We start from the raw sequence: 13506 nt of genomic DNA, 5'->3' as shown, positions 1-13506 counted from the left end.
GCCCAGGCGATGCCCCTGGGAGCAGCTCCCGCTGCGCGCATCGCCCCGGGCTCCGCTCCCGCCCGCCCCGCTCTGCGCCGGAGCCCAGCACGCTGCGGCTAATCCCGGGACCCAGAGCTTCGGGGCTATTCGGGAGCCTTTCCCGTAATGGAAAGTGACGTCTTCAACTGGTTAATCTGGGCTTGGCATCCCACTGGTGCTGGTGCCGAACCCGCCCATGTTAACCCTCCCAGCCCCAGGTCAGGGCCACGCGCTGCGGGCTGAGAGTGGGAATTCAGCCCCAGAACCCCCTTTGTCACAGGTCCTGACCCAAACGGATCTGGGTCCTGCCACAGGATCTGTGCGAGCGCAGCCCGGTCCCACCCCATGTCTCCAAGGGCTTTGTGAGGGCAGAGCTTGCAAAGGAAAACTGTTGCCCTGCTAATCAAAGAGTTTCCCCTGGCGACCTGCACAGACCGTCAGCCCATGGCAACGGGGGACGATGCTGAATATACCCCTGGAAGATGTGCCCCAGCAGATCCTCCCACACCAGCTCTGGGGGTGCTGCTGGGGTGCCCGCTCACTCATCGTTTCTGCCCACAGTATTTTCAAGTATCTCTATGTCCAGCTCGGCTCCGGCTCAGGCCGGGAGTCTGACCGGCGCAGGAGAGCGGTGCAGGAGGCGTGGAGGGATGGAGCTTAGGGATGGGTTTAGGGATCCAGCGCTGTTCCCAGGCTGAGGATGCTCTGGGAATGGGGAAATATTAAAATGTCTCTGAATTTAAACCTCTCTGGCCCAGATTTCCGCTCCCCCCCCGCCTCTCTTCCCAAATAAGACCACGAAACGCTCTCAAACCATTGCCATCTTTTACACAGACAAAGCAAAGCCACACGGAGGCTCTGGCCCCTGGGACAGGCTCCTTGCAGCCCTGCAGGGTGCTGCGCGGCCTCACCGCTGTTCGGCAGGGACACGGTGGCTTTCGCAGGCTTTCTCCGTTCCTTTCACAGGCGATCTCAGAGGACACAGAGCTCCTGAGTGTGGCATATAGTACTTATCATGTCTTGGTCCTTGGGGAGGTCTGTGTTGATGCTGTCTTGTGCCTTTGGCTTTAGCGTGGATTACTCAGCCTGCCAAGGCAGAATTAGATAAGATGTTTGCTCATCGGCACAGCTAAAAAACAGTTGTCTCTATTCAGCTCCATCTTCAGAGACGTCTGTGAGCCAGGGGATGGAGTTTGCATGCTGGGAGTGAGCAACTGCTTGGGAAAGGGCATCCTGAGTTGTCTGGGGGCTCAGGGACAACTCAAAGGACATCGAAGGGTCCCTGGGGCTGGCAGCAAGTGGAGGAGCAAGTTGAGAAGGGAAAGAGTGTGGGGAAATCCGAATAATTGGGAATGGAGGAACATGAGGACCCGTGGGGAACTGAGAGAAAGGAAGGGATGTCCCAGAGCCAGGGGGAGGAATCAGAGAGGGGGAAAGAGGGGACACAGCAAGGGGGCAGGAGGGGATGCCCCGGTGCTGGATGCTTATGTGGAATCACTGCCCAGCACTTGGCGAAGGGGCTACAGCAGCGGGTCCCTCTGCACCTACCGTAAATCTCAACGTCATCATAGATGTCAGTGTCCCTGCGAGGAAAAAGACAGGGTGCTGTGAGCAGTCTGGTCTCCCATGTCCCCAGCGCCTCCTGACGCTGCGGCGAGGCCCAGCTCCTGCTGCCACCTCTGTCCCGTCCCTCCTAACGTGTCTACGGGCTCTGCTGTCACCGTGCAGCCCCGTTCGCCTCCTCACCGCCTCGTGCTCTCCCCACAGAGAACGGATCCTCCAGCGTGGGGTGTGCTCGACTCTCATGGTGCACATGGATGGTGGCCCCATCCTGGGCTGCCAGGAGCCACAGACCCAGCTACGCCAAGGGCCAGCACCGGCCCATCGTGCTGAGCCACCGGCAACACCTGAGCAGCGTCTGGCAGGTACCACGTGAGGTACCACAGCTTGGGGAGGGCTCGCAGCACCCCGGGAAGTGGCTCCCAGCGCCAGAACCTCTCCTGACACCAGAAACGGCAGATTCCCCGCCCAGGGTAACGAGCCGCTGTTACGCTCATGGTCGCCACCTGGGTTGGATGGGTTTGAGCCTGCACTCAATGGTCAGGGCCGGTTCGGTGCTGGGCAGTTGCTACAGGTTGTGGAGTGGGGAGGAAGGGGCTGAGGAGCGGTACTCACAGGTGGAGCATCACGGCCCGGGGCACGTATCCATCTGCAACAGAGCAAGGAAGAGCACGTCAGGTTGGCCAGGAGCCACGATGTGAGCGAGGTCTCAGCCCAGCACCTGCCCCTGCCCAGGGCAGGAGGTTTTAGCAACATCTCGCTTCCCCAGGGAGCACTGGGGACAAGGAGGAGCCCGGATGCGGGAAGCTGAGCTGGACCCTCAGCAGGGAATGAGCCCACCAGGCTGGGAAGAGCCTCATCCCAATCTCTCTGCCTGCGGAACCTGCAGCACATTCCACCTGAGCGTCCGTCAGTGCAAACCTGGCCGTGGAGTCTGACGTGCCAGGCTGGTGGCCAGGAGGCTCCAGGAACCGCAAAGGCTTTTGGCAGAGGGACGTGACAGCCCCGCAAACAGCAGAAGTGCTGGTGCCGAGCAGGAGGAAGAGCAGGATGTTTGTGCAAAGCGAAGTGGGAACGTTTGAGACCCAAGGTAGGTGTCAGGTCTGTCTAACGGCAATGGGATGTTTCCTGCTGTCTCGCGGGGTGTGTGTGCACAAAGAAGCTTGTTCCCAAACTGTGTGTGCTGTGAACCCCGCTGCAGACAAAGCTTGAGACCCCACAGGCTTACATCTCCTCTGGCTGTTTCGGCAGAGGATTTGCTCCTGATTTGTAAACTGAATGACATCAAGGATTTCTCCGCGTCTCAGTGGCAGGTTCTTCCCTCCACGCCTCTTCTCCGTTGCTGCAGGGTCAACCATCATCTGAGTCAGGACGTTGATGCTTCCTTCAAACTGGAACGCAAACAGCAGCGCTGCAGCGCGGCAGCCACCCCAGGGGAGCAAGAGCCGGGCAGCACCAACCGCTCTCCCTTCTTGGAAAAAGCAGATCCCTCTTTATCCAAGTGGTCTGCGGGACTGGTCTGATCTGGGGATGTTTCAATGGGGGACAGGGCAGGTGTGACCTGGGCTGGTCCCTGCGGAGCACAGCTCCTTCCTGGGAGGTGAGGGGGAGCTCGGAGGGATGAGCAATCACTCCCTGCTGCATACCTTGAATTTCTTCTGAAACTCCCTGTCTGCCTTCTCTTCTTTCTTGCATTCCTTGAGTGTCATTGGCTTCGTCTTCCGGGGGACCTGGGCTTGTCTGCAGAGTCATTGTGAATCATGGGGAAGCTCAGGGGCCAGCACCCTCTGCTCCTTTCCCTTCCCCTTCCCCTTTCTCTTCCCTTTCCCCTTCCCCTTCCCCTTCCAATTCCCCCCTGGCTGCTACCCCATCACGTTTCCCTGCCCAGCTCTCCCCAGCGCCCCAAGGTCTCTCCCTCCAGGGCTGCCGGGGCTCTCGGGCAGGGTTCAAACCCGCTGCTGCTTGTGTTCTCCACCATGGACATTTCTATTGCGAGCCCAGCAGAGACCATTAAACCACCAGCTTTGTCAAAGCAGCAAGGAGCCCTGACCATTTGGGGACCCTTAGAGTAAAAACCCCTGTTACCTCTGTGTAGCAGCCAGCAAGGCAACCCTGTTAGAGGCTTGACCAGCATCTCGACCTGCAAAACCAAACCCGGGAGAGCTGCTGCCGTGAGGCTGCTGTAGGGTGTACACACCCGCTGAGACAGGACACAAGTCCGAAACAGCAGCAGGAGCTTTTTCCTCCTGGGACCAAACGCTGAGTTTGCGTCCTGAGCACGGAGAGGATCAGGGTGTCCCATTTACAAGGCAGCACAGAAACCCATCGTGGGAGCAGTGGGCTCAGCACGGGCTCCACCGCCCACGGCTCGGGGGGCCTGGGGCTCCCTGAGCTGCCGCGCTCACCCCAAGCAGCGCCCCAGCCCCTCCTGTACCCACCTCCGCCGGGGCGGGGATGCGCTGGTGGCCGGGACACGGGGGGCAGCAGAAAGCCTTGGCTTTGTCTGAGCAGCCCAACGGGCTCCACGTCGTCATAGATCTCTTCATCCCTGCGATGAGGCAGACAGCGATTAGGACGCCCTGTGGCAGTGACAGCACTGGGGACCAAGGCTGCCCGGAGGCGGGTGGGCAATGGTGGGTGCGCAGAGCGGGACAGCAGCTCCGTGCCACATGCCAGGAGCTCTTTGCAAGGCCTGGTGACACGGCACCACGGCCCGAGGTGCAGGAGATGGGCAGCAGGGTGTGACGGCAGCGCTGGAGCTGCGCGGTACGCAGCCCATGGAGGACGGTGCTCTGCACAGGGTGCCGTCCCACGCTGGGCTCCAGGAGCGGGCAGGGAAACACACGGACACTCTTACTGTTCCATCTCGTGCCCTTCCCACCGGGCTGGGAAAGCCTGAAAACCACCTCGAATAAAACTGCTGCCTCGGTCCTTACCCCGTGTCACTGGGAGCGCCCTGTGGTGGTGACCGCGCCGGGGATGACACAGCGTGGCCTGGTTTCACGTAACCTGTGGTAGAAACAGGAACGGGAGGGAGCAGCAAGTGGTTATTTCACATTTTCTCCTTGAATCTATCACCCACCCAGAGGGTCGGAGCTGCCCTGGGCCACATCCAGTGCAGAGGGATGCGGGGACATAAAACTGACTGCACATTTAGGTCCAGTGAGGAGTTTCTGCTTCATGGCCTATCTGGAGATTTTCTTTCGTCCCAGCGGGCTGGGGCACAGCTCATCGGGGAGCTCACCAGAGAGCTTTAATACGGATTTTCCCATCTTATGTCTCTAATGTCACTTTCTCCCTGGATCAGTGATGAAAGGGGAGGTGAAGAGGCCAAAATGGGTATTTTGTGTGTGGCGAAAACCCTGAACTCCAGATCTGTACCAGAGTCAGGGCAAATTCTGAGACCAGTCCTATTCAATATATTCATCAATGATTTGGACGAGGGAATAGAGTGACTGTCACAAGTTTGCTGGTGACACCGAGCTGGGAGGAGTGGCTGACACTGGAAGCTGTGCTGCCATCAGAGACCTGGACAGGCTGGAGAGCTGGGCGGGGAAAAATGGAATGAAATAGAACAAGGGCAAGTGTAGAGTCTTGAATCTGGGCAGGAACAACCCCAGGTTCCGTGTAAGTTGGGGAATGACCTATTAGAGAGCAGCGTAGGGGAAAGGGACCTGGGGGTCCTGGGGACAGCAGGATGACCATGAGCCAGCACTGGGCCCTTGTGGCCAGGAAGCCAATGGGACCTGGGGTGGGTTAGAAGGGGGTGGTCAGTAGGTCAGAGAGGTTCTCCTGCCCCTCTGCTCTGCCCTGGGGAGACCACACCTGGAATCTTGTGTCCAGTTGTGGCCCCTCAGTTCCAGCAGGACAGGGAACTGCTGGAGAGAGTCCAGCGCAGCCACCAAGATGCTGAAGGGAGTGGAGCATCTCCCGTGTGAGGAAAGGCTGAGGGAGCTGGGGCTCTGGAGCTGGACAAGAGGAGACTGAGGGGGGACTCATTCCTGGGGATCAATATGGAAAGGGGGAGTGTCAGGAGGATGGAGCCAGGCTCTTCTGGTGACAACCAGTGACAGGACAAGGGGCAATGGGTGCAAACTGGAACACAGGAGGTTCCACTGAAAGATGAGAAGAAACTTGTTGGGGGTGAGGGTGGCAGAGCCTGGCCCAGGCTGCCCAGGGGGGTTGTGGAGTCTCCTTCTCTGCAGACATTCCAACCCGCCTGGACACCTTCCTGTGTCACCTCATCTGGGTGTTCCTGCTCCATGGGGGGATTGCACTGGATGAGCTTTCCCTTCCAGTCCCTCACATTCTGGGATTCTGTGCAGGGCTCACACTGAATGGAGAACCACCATGTCCAAGAGGCACCGAGCACTGTGCCCCATGGTGAGGAGGGACACCGAGCCAGCACCGTGGTCCTGTGGCCATAGCTCTGGCTGTGCCTGGGGTGTCTCAGTGGCTCCCTCAGGCTTGGAGGCAGATGGTGTTGCAGGCAACATGCTGCAGCTTCAGAGAGTCTCTGCCACTCGGCCAAAGTACTTCTTGCCCATGGGATGGAGACCAGCCCTGCTTCCCACCAGTCAGGCTTAGAATCATCAAATAGTTTGTGTTGAAGGGATGTTCCCAGCTCCCCAGTGCCCCCCCTGCCATGACAGGGACATCTTCACCAGCTCAGGGTGCTCAGAGCCCCGTCCAGCCTGGCCTGGGGTGTCTCCAGGGATGGTTCAGCCACCACCTCTCTGGCCAACCTGGGCCAGGCTCTCACCACCCTCAGGCCAACAATTCCTTCCTCATGTCCAGCCTGAATCTCCCTCCTTTAGTTTAAACCATCACCCCTTGTCCTGTCGCAACAGGCCCTGCTCAAAAGTCCGTCCCCATCTTCCTTATCATCCCCTTTTAAGTCCGGAAAGGCCGTAGTAAGGTCTCCCTGGAGCTTCTCTTCTGCAGCTGAACACCCCAACTCTCTCAGCTTGTCTGCTCTTCCAGCCACTCAAGGGTGGGCTGGTTGGAAGGGACCTCTGGAGCGTCACCCACCATGCTGCTCAGTGCAGGGTTGGCCTCAGAGCAGGTTGTTCAGGGCCTCATCCACCTGACAAATGAAGATCTCCAAGGATGGAGACACCGTCTCCCCGCTGCCTGCTGCAGGGCTGCACCACCCGCACAGGGAAGACATTACCCCTCGAGCAGCTCACGCCTGTCACCTCCAGTCCTGCTCCCAGGCACCTCTAGGAAGAGCCTGGCTCCATCTCCTCCTGCTGGCGGGGGGCTGTGGGCAGTGAGCAGATCTCGCCTTCCCTGCTCTCCTCCCAGACAAACCAGCCTGGGTCTCAGCCTCTTTCCCCACGTGCTCCAGCCCCCGACCACCTCAGTGCCCTGCCCTGGGCTCACTCCAGTTTGTCAGCGTCCCTCATGGCACTGACTCCAACCCTGCGCCCTACAAGCACCCCAGAGCCTGGTTCCTGTCCCCAGCCAGGGACAGCACTTAGTGCCCTTCATCTCTTCACCCTCTGTCCTTCTCTCTCTTTCCTTTCCAATGCCCCTTTGGCATTACCAGCCCGCACCTCTTCATCAGCCCCCCGATATTTCCATCTCCCAGGAGCTCCAGACTCTGACTAAGGAGATTTTCCTCCCTGAATGAGCAGCTGCCTTCACTGGGGGACTTGCAGGCGCCTGGTCCTACCTGGTTGAGCACTCCTTGGGGGCTCCGTGGCAGGATGGATGAGCTTCCCAGCACCAAACTTCTCCAGATCCACAACAGGCGGGCGCCTGGGCTTGGCCGGCCTCGCTCCCAGCACCTTGACGTGTGGCAAAGGCTTCCTGCGAGGCAGAGATGGGTGTCCTGTCCTGTGGGAGCTCCCCGCTGCGTCCAGGGAGGCTGTGACAGCTGCGCCTTTGGCAGGAACCACCGGAGCACCCTTGTCTTTGGCGAGTGGCCATGGCTGCTGGGCTGGGTTCCTCTGGGGACGGTTGGAGGTGGCTCCCACCTCCTTGTTCGATGTGGCTCCCACCTCCTTGTTCGATGTGTCTCCACCTCCTGGCTTTGCAGGGGCCGGGTGGCAGCTGGTGTCTTGAGGAACCCCCTTCTTCAGTCGCACCATCCAGCCCGGGGTCTCACAGGCGGGCTGAGGAGCCGAATGCTGTCCCACACTCGGACCTTTGCTGTGAGATGGAGAAGCTCTGCTGAAGTCCACCCTCCTGCTGCGGGGACGCTCGGGAGGAGGTTCGCCCGTGGAGCCCGGCGCGGGGGTCTGTCCCGGCTCTGTCGCAGGGGATGCTGCAGAGTGACTGTCCCACCAGCCACCCACTTCAGGAGGGTCTTTCCTCTTCCCCTGAAGCTTTGCCTGTAGGTGCCTCACCACGGCCTCTTTCCCCTCCAGATGCGCCTGTGACCATTAAGAAAAGCTGCAGTTAGAACACCATGGAGGACAACAAGCCAAAGCGTCCCCTGGGGAACGCCGTATTCCTTCACCATGGCCTGACACTAAGCCGCCTCCACAAAGTGTGGTCTTTGCTCAAAGCGGTCCTGGAATGTGCCTGTACCACGTTGGGAACAGGTCCCACCACCTTGAGGGCACCTAGGAGCGGTTTCATAGAGTATTTTGGTCTGATCCACCCTTTTTCCACTGCCATGGACCATCAAAACAGAGAGATGGGGTGGGGGATTATACCCTAATAGTAGCAAAGCTCCTGAGGGCAGAATTTGAGATCTAGAGACTACCCAGAGCTCAGATGGGAGCAACCTGCCTTGGCCTGGTCCTGGTTCCCGTGAGGTCCATGGTGAACCCAGGGCATGCATGGAATCATAAAATCATTTAGGTTGGAAAAGACCTTTAAGATCATCCAGTTGGGCAAGAGTTGTGGGCAAGACCACACAGAGCTGTCAGCATCCCCCCCGGGAGGAAAACCCGGACGGTGCTGCTGAAAACCACCCTGCCAAAGCCTGTGTGCAGAGAAACAAAGAGGCCAAGAGGCAGCAGATCTGCCCCACTTTTCTGACCAGTGTGTTTCCTGTGCAGCTCACACCGTGCACATGTGAACCGGGCCACGCCGGCCCCAGCGCAGAGCTGGGCTTCCTGAATGACCAAAAAGCACCTTTTTCTGAAGCCTCCAGAGAAAAGCTGCCAGGAGGAGTCTGGGTGACTTTGGGAAGAGTGCCAGGTGTGGGGTACCGCACCAAAGTCAGCTGGGAGGGCATCAGGCTCTTCCTAAGCTTCTCAGATGGACCCTCGGGGAGGGCTCTTCCCCCCTTGTCCCCTTGTCCCTGGACCACGGTGCCCCTTTGCACCGGAGCTGGCCGCTCCACTCGCCCTTAGCAAGCCGCAGGCTTTAATTTTGAAGTTCTCCTCCCTCTGGGATTTCAGTTTGGGTTTGTGCTTGCGTAATTGTTTTCTTTCACAACAGCAGGGCTAGTGTGCAAAGAAGCTAGCGCAATATTTTTTTACATAAGTGCCCCACGCAGTCACCCCAGTTTCACCCATAAATGCTGCAAACGCGGCGCTCTGAGCGGAGCCTGTGGCGGAGCAGCATCAATTTGCAGTTTCCTGCAGACCAGGCAGTGGGGCTCTTACCCAAACTAGTGAAAAAAGCAACTTTGTCCAGATTTCTAAACATGTCACCAGGATTTTGGCACCCGAATGATTCAGAGGTTTGTAACCATCAGTTTTGGAGCCATTCCACAAGCTGGGACTTGCACAGAGCTCCCGGGTCCCCCCGTGGGATGCAGCACCACTGTCACCATGACCAGCGCCAGCCTTTTCAATACATTTGGCACCGGTGGGTGCTCTCCCGGACTCAGTGGCAGAGTGTGGCCTCCGCCCTTCATAGACTTTACATGCAGCCCAACGTCACCCAGTAAATCTTGAGGTCACCCAGGAGCTGGTCAGAGACCTCTGAAGCTCCTGCCAGCGCAGACGTACAGGACTTTGTCTTCCAGGAGGAGCGAGGGTCTCGGCAGGATCCAGCCCCTCGCAAGGACACCACTGAACTCTTCCCAAGCAGGAGACACGGCTCCGCTCCCCGTGCCCCGTCCCCAGGTCCAGCACAGCCCAGCTCTGGTCCTTACTCACCATTTTCCATCAGCAGACGCTTTCCTGCGCGCTCACCTCCTGCTGGGAGGCATCCGAGCAGAAGGATTGTGCAAGGTGAAGCTCTTTGAAGTTGTTCTCCCTTGAAACCAGAAGCTCTTTCCTAACGGTTGCTGAGAAGCTCTGTGCAACGCCAGGAAGTCGCTGTCGCCTGAGTGTGAAGCAGCATGAGGAGGAGGAGGCGAAGGAGGAGGAGGAGGAAGAGGAGGAGCAGCTCTTGGTGCACCACCACCTTGGCTCTGCTGCTGGTGGGAAGCTTGAAGCGCACCAAGCCCTGCTGCCCACAGGATGGCTCGTCCAGAAAAAAGCCTGGAGCTCATGGAGCAACTTCAGGATGTGAATGACAAGCTGCCGTGAGGACCAGGAATGCGGGTTATGTCCTCACCTGATGGTGGCCAACGTGAACTGGCTGCAGGTCACGTCTTCAGAGCCCCATGGGATTTGCAGAAGGTGAAGGCGATTTGCAGGGGTCACCCAGCAAAACCAGCTCTGCGGGAGCAAAGGGGGGTTGAGGGGCTGCGGCTTTCCAGTGTGTCCAAAACGCGGGAGCCGAGCAGCAGCGGGAGGCAGGGGAAGTGCTCTGCGCAGCGTGGCGCCCGGTTGGGCCATCTCCGTGTTGAAACATCTGGGTTTCACCACTTATTGCCCCAGAGGCAGGAAAGGTCTCAGCGGCTGAGTCGAGTCCTGTGGCTGGGGTGCTCTGGCCGGCCCCGGGGCAGCACTGATGTCCCTGCCCGGGGTGGCACATCCCTCCAGTCCTTGGGGAAGGTGTCCCACCTGCGGTGCCCACGGCAGCTCCTGCCCGTGGGTGGTGTTACGGGTAAGACGGTGTGTCCAGGATGCGGGGAAGGCTGGGAGGGGCCCGTGGTGGCCAAGGGCGGTGGCCCCGGGGGACCTGTGGAGGGTGGTGGGTGCCCAAAGGGGACACTGGAGGGTTTGATCCCACCAGCTGGGGCTGGGACAGAGAGGGGGTGTCAGGTTGCACCCTGGGCCATGGGGAACTGATGCGGGGGCACAGGGCAGGGACAGACATGTCCCCAAAGGTGGGTCCCTGCTGCTCCGGAGCCGCTGCCACGGGCTGTGCTGGGGGGAGAAGCTGCAGAGCCGTGTCTGGGGGACAAGGGGTGACGGGGAGGCGCCAGGAGCCATCTCTGAGGAGGACAGGGGTGACAGGCGGCATGGGGGACAGGGGAACGGGGGCGGCAGGGAGGCACACGGGCCGTGTGCGGTGGGATGAGGGTGCCGGGCAGCTCAAGGGCCATGTCTGGGCTGATGAAGAGCTCAGAGCCCGTGTGGGGGACAGCGGGGACCAACCCCCGCGCCGGCCCCGCCGCTCCGCGGGCTCCGGCCCCGCCGGGCGGAGACTCCGCACTGCCGGGCCCTCCCAGCCCTCCCGTTCCCCCGCGCAGGCGCGGCCCTGGGCGCGGGATGGCGGCGGCGGCGCCGGTCCCTGTGCCCGTGGCGGAGGCGGCGGGGCCGGGGGAGGAGGCGGCGGGCGCGGGGCCGCAGTGCCCGGGGCCGGCCCGCCTGGCCCGGCTGCCGCTGGCGCGGGTGAAGGCGCTGGTGAAGGCGGACCCGGACGTCAGCCTGGCCAGCCAGGAGGCCGTGTTCGTCCTGGCGCGGGCCACGGTGAGCGGCGCGGGGCCGGGGCGGCTGCGGGCTGAGCGGCCCCGGGAGGAGCGGGGGCTCGGGGGGCTGCGGCCCCTGGGGCTGCGCTCGGTGTCTGTGGGACGTGGGGCTGCTCGCTTGGCGTCTTCTAAGGGTTTTTTTTTTCTGTTAGGGGGTTTGAGGGGTTTCCTCCCCCAGCTCCCCCAGCAGTGCCGTGGCCAGCAGCGGGCAGAGCTGCCCGGGACAGCCGAGCCCGCCCGGGGGAAGCGGGACGGTCACCGCGGTCCTCACCCCATCACCCCCATCGCGCCGCTGGGGCCGCGTTTGCCGCCGCTGGGGCCGCGGGAGGAGCTGCCGCACACCGGCCGTCGGCAGAGACGTCGGGGACAGCGCGGCGTGGGCTCCGCTCCCCGCAGCCCCTCCGCGGCGTGGGCCCCGCTCCCCGCAGCCCCTCCGCGGCGTGGGCCCCGCTCCCCGCAGCCCGCCCGCCGGCCCGGAGCGGCAGGGAGGCGCCGCGGCGCCGTGTCTGCCCGACGGCTCCGTGCCCGCTCCGCCGGGTTTCCAGCTCGCCCTGATGCGCGTCGGTAGTTTGCGATGTGCAAATGAGAGCCAAGCGTGACCGCGGGTTTTCCTCCCGTGGAAGGTGTCTCCTGTTGCACAGCGGAGGTGTGTTCCGAAGGGCTTCGGCACTGTGGATGCATCCCGCATGCAGCCGCTGGGCTCTCCCTTTTGGCATCTCCTGGGCCCGCCGCAGCCGAGGAACCTACTGGGGGGCACGGGGGACAGGCGGCTCCATCCTCTTCATTCACTGGGCGCAGGACACGTTTCCTCCTTCCGGAGGTGCCGGGAGCAGCTCGTCTTCCAGACGTGTTCGGAGGAACCATCTCTGTCCAGTACCCTCAGCCTTCTCTCTTCCCTTGTTACTTCCCATGTGCATCACCGCCCAACAATTTCATCATTTTCAGAGCTACTTATTGGGAAGGGGAAATTTTCAGATGGAGATTCTGGTTTCTTCCTGAAGGGTCATAGCAGCTTTCCTTTTGTCAGGGTATTCTCTATTCCCTCTCTCATCCCCTGTGTGAAACTGTCTTGTTTTGTTTGCAGGAGTTGTTTGTTGAAACCATAGCCAAAGACGCCTATGTGTACGCTCAGCAAGGAAAGAGGAAAACCCTGCAGAGAAAAGACCTGGGTACGAGTGCGTGTTCTGTGCTGTCCTGAGCTGATTGTTCCTCGATGGGGGATTCTTCTGCCCACCCTGGGGTGATCAGTCAATAGGTGCTTCTCTTGCTTTCTCTGGAGATAAGAGAAAAAAAAACCTACTAAATATTACGCTAATAATTTCACACACCAGCTCCAAAACAAGTCAACCTCTTTGAAACTGGTGACCGTGCCGTGGTATCAATTCAAATTTGGCTCTTTGAAGCAGATGCAAATATGGAGTGTGTCTGTCTGTGTTAATTGTCTTCAATTTGCTTTGCAGACAATGCCATTGAAGCTATTGATGAATTCGCTTTTTTGGAAGGTGAGTCTCTACCTGGTTTCACTTGGTTTCAATATTTCGTGTAATTTTCTTGGGAGAGAAAGAACATAATCATTTGCAGAGCCCTCTGTTTCCACATCTCTAATAACCCATAGTGTACCTTGTTATGTGCCTCTGTGAGAGGTAAAACACAAATCAGGTGGAGCCTGACACACACATTCGCTACATTTGGTTTTGCTTGTGTGTGATTTGCGTAAACTTTAAAAAGTTACTGCGTATTCCTTTGGCGAATCGTAAACAAGTTTCATTTATTCACATCATTGCGTTTCTGATTCCTGAGACTGTATTTTTTTTCGTTTAATGTTTAGGTACTTTGGACTGAGCTGGACAGAGACAGAGACCGAAGAGATGGACGTGGGCTGGAAAATAGGATGTTGAGAGTTCGAAAATCGTTCCTAGAATCGTGACCCTGAAATGGCAACCGTAATATTTTGTATAAAGTTCAAGTTGTTGTCAGTTCGTTATTTAAAATGCGTATTTTTCCATGAGGTTCTGTACGTTGGCGGCGCAGGCCGCTCTCCGGCGTGGCGGTGACGCGGGGCCGCTCGGTGCAGCCGTCCCGGCCCCTCCTGCGCCCCGCAAAGCGGGACCGGCTGGGCTCACACGGGGGATGTTTTTTAGTGGGAATGTATTTGTCTTTGTACGCGTTTGTTTCTTGGCCAAACACAATTAAATTTATTTTTATTTCTTTTGTCA

At 59.3% G+C, this 13506-nt stretch overlaps 1 protein-coding gene across 1 annotated transcript; it reads left to right on the top strand.

The window, feature by feature from the left end:
• The first annotated feature begins 11060 nt into the window (after positions 1 to 11060).
• On the top strand, positions 11061 to 13506 carry POLE4 (DNA polymerase epsilon 4, accessory subunit). Its single transcript, XM_082071840.1, has 4 exons — positions 11061 to 11291; positions 12375 to 12459; positions 12751 to 12792; positions 13119 to 13506. Exons 1-4 carry the CDS (start codon positions 11091 to 11093, stop codon positions 13130 to 13132), a joined length of 342 nt encoding a protein of 113 aa, XP_081927966.1. The 5' UTR covers positions 11061 to 11090; the 3' UTR covers positions 13133 to 13506.

This window comes from Streptopelia decaocto, assembly GCF_964273445.1.
Source record: "Streptopelia decaocto genome assembly, chromosome: 24".
NCBI classification, from domain to species: domain Eukaryota; kingdom Metazoa; phylum Chordata; class Aves; order Columbiformes; family Columbidae; genus Streptopelia; species Streptopelia decaocto.
Note: the sequence above shows the minus strand (reverse complement) of the source record. Positions and strands in the feature narration are given on the sequence as shown.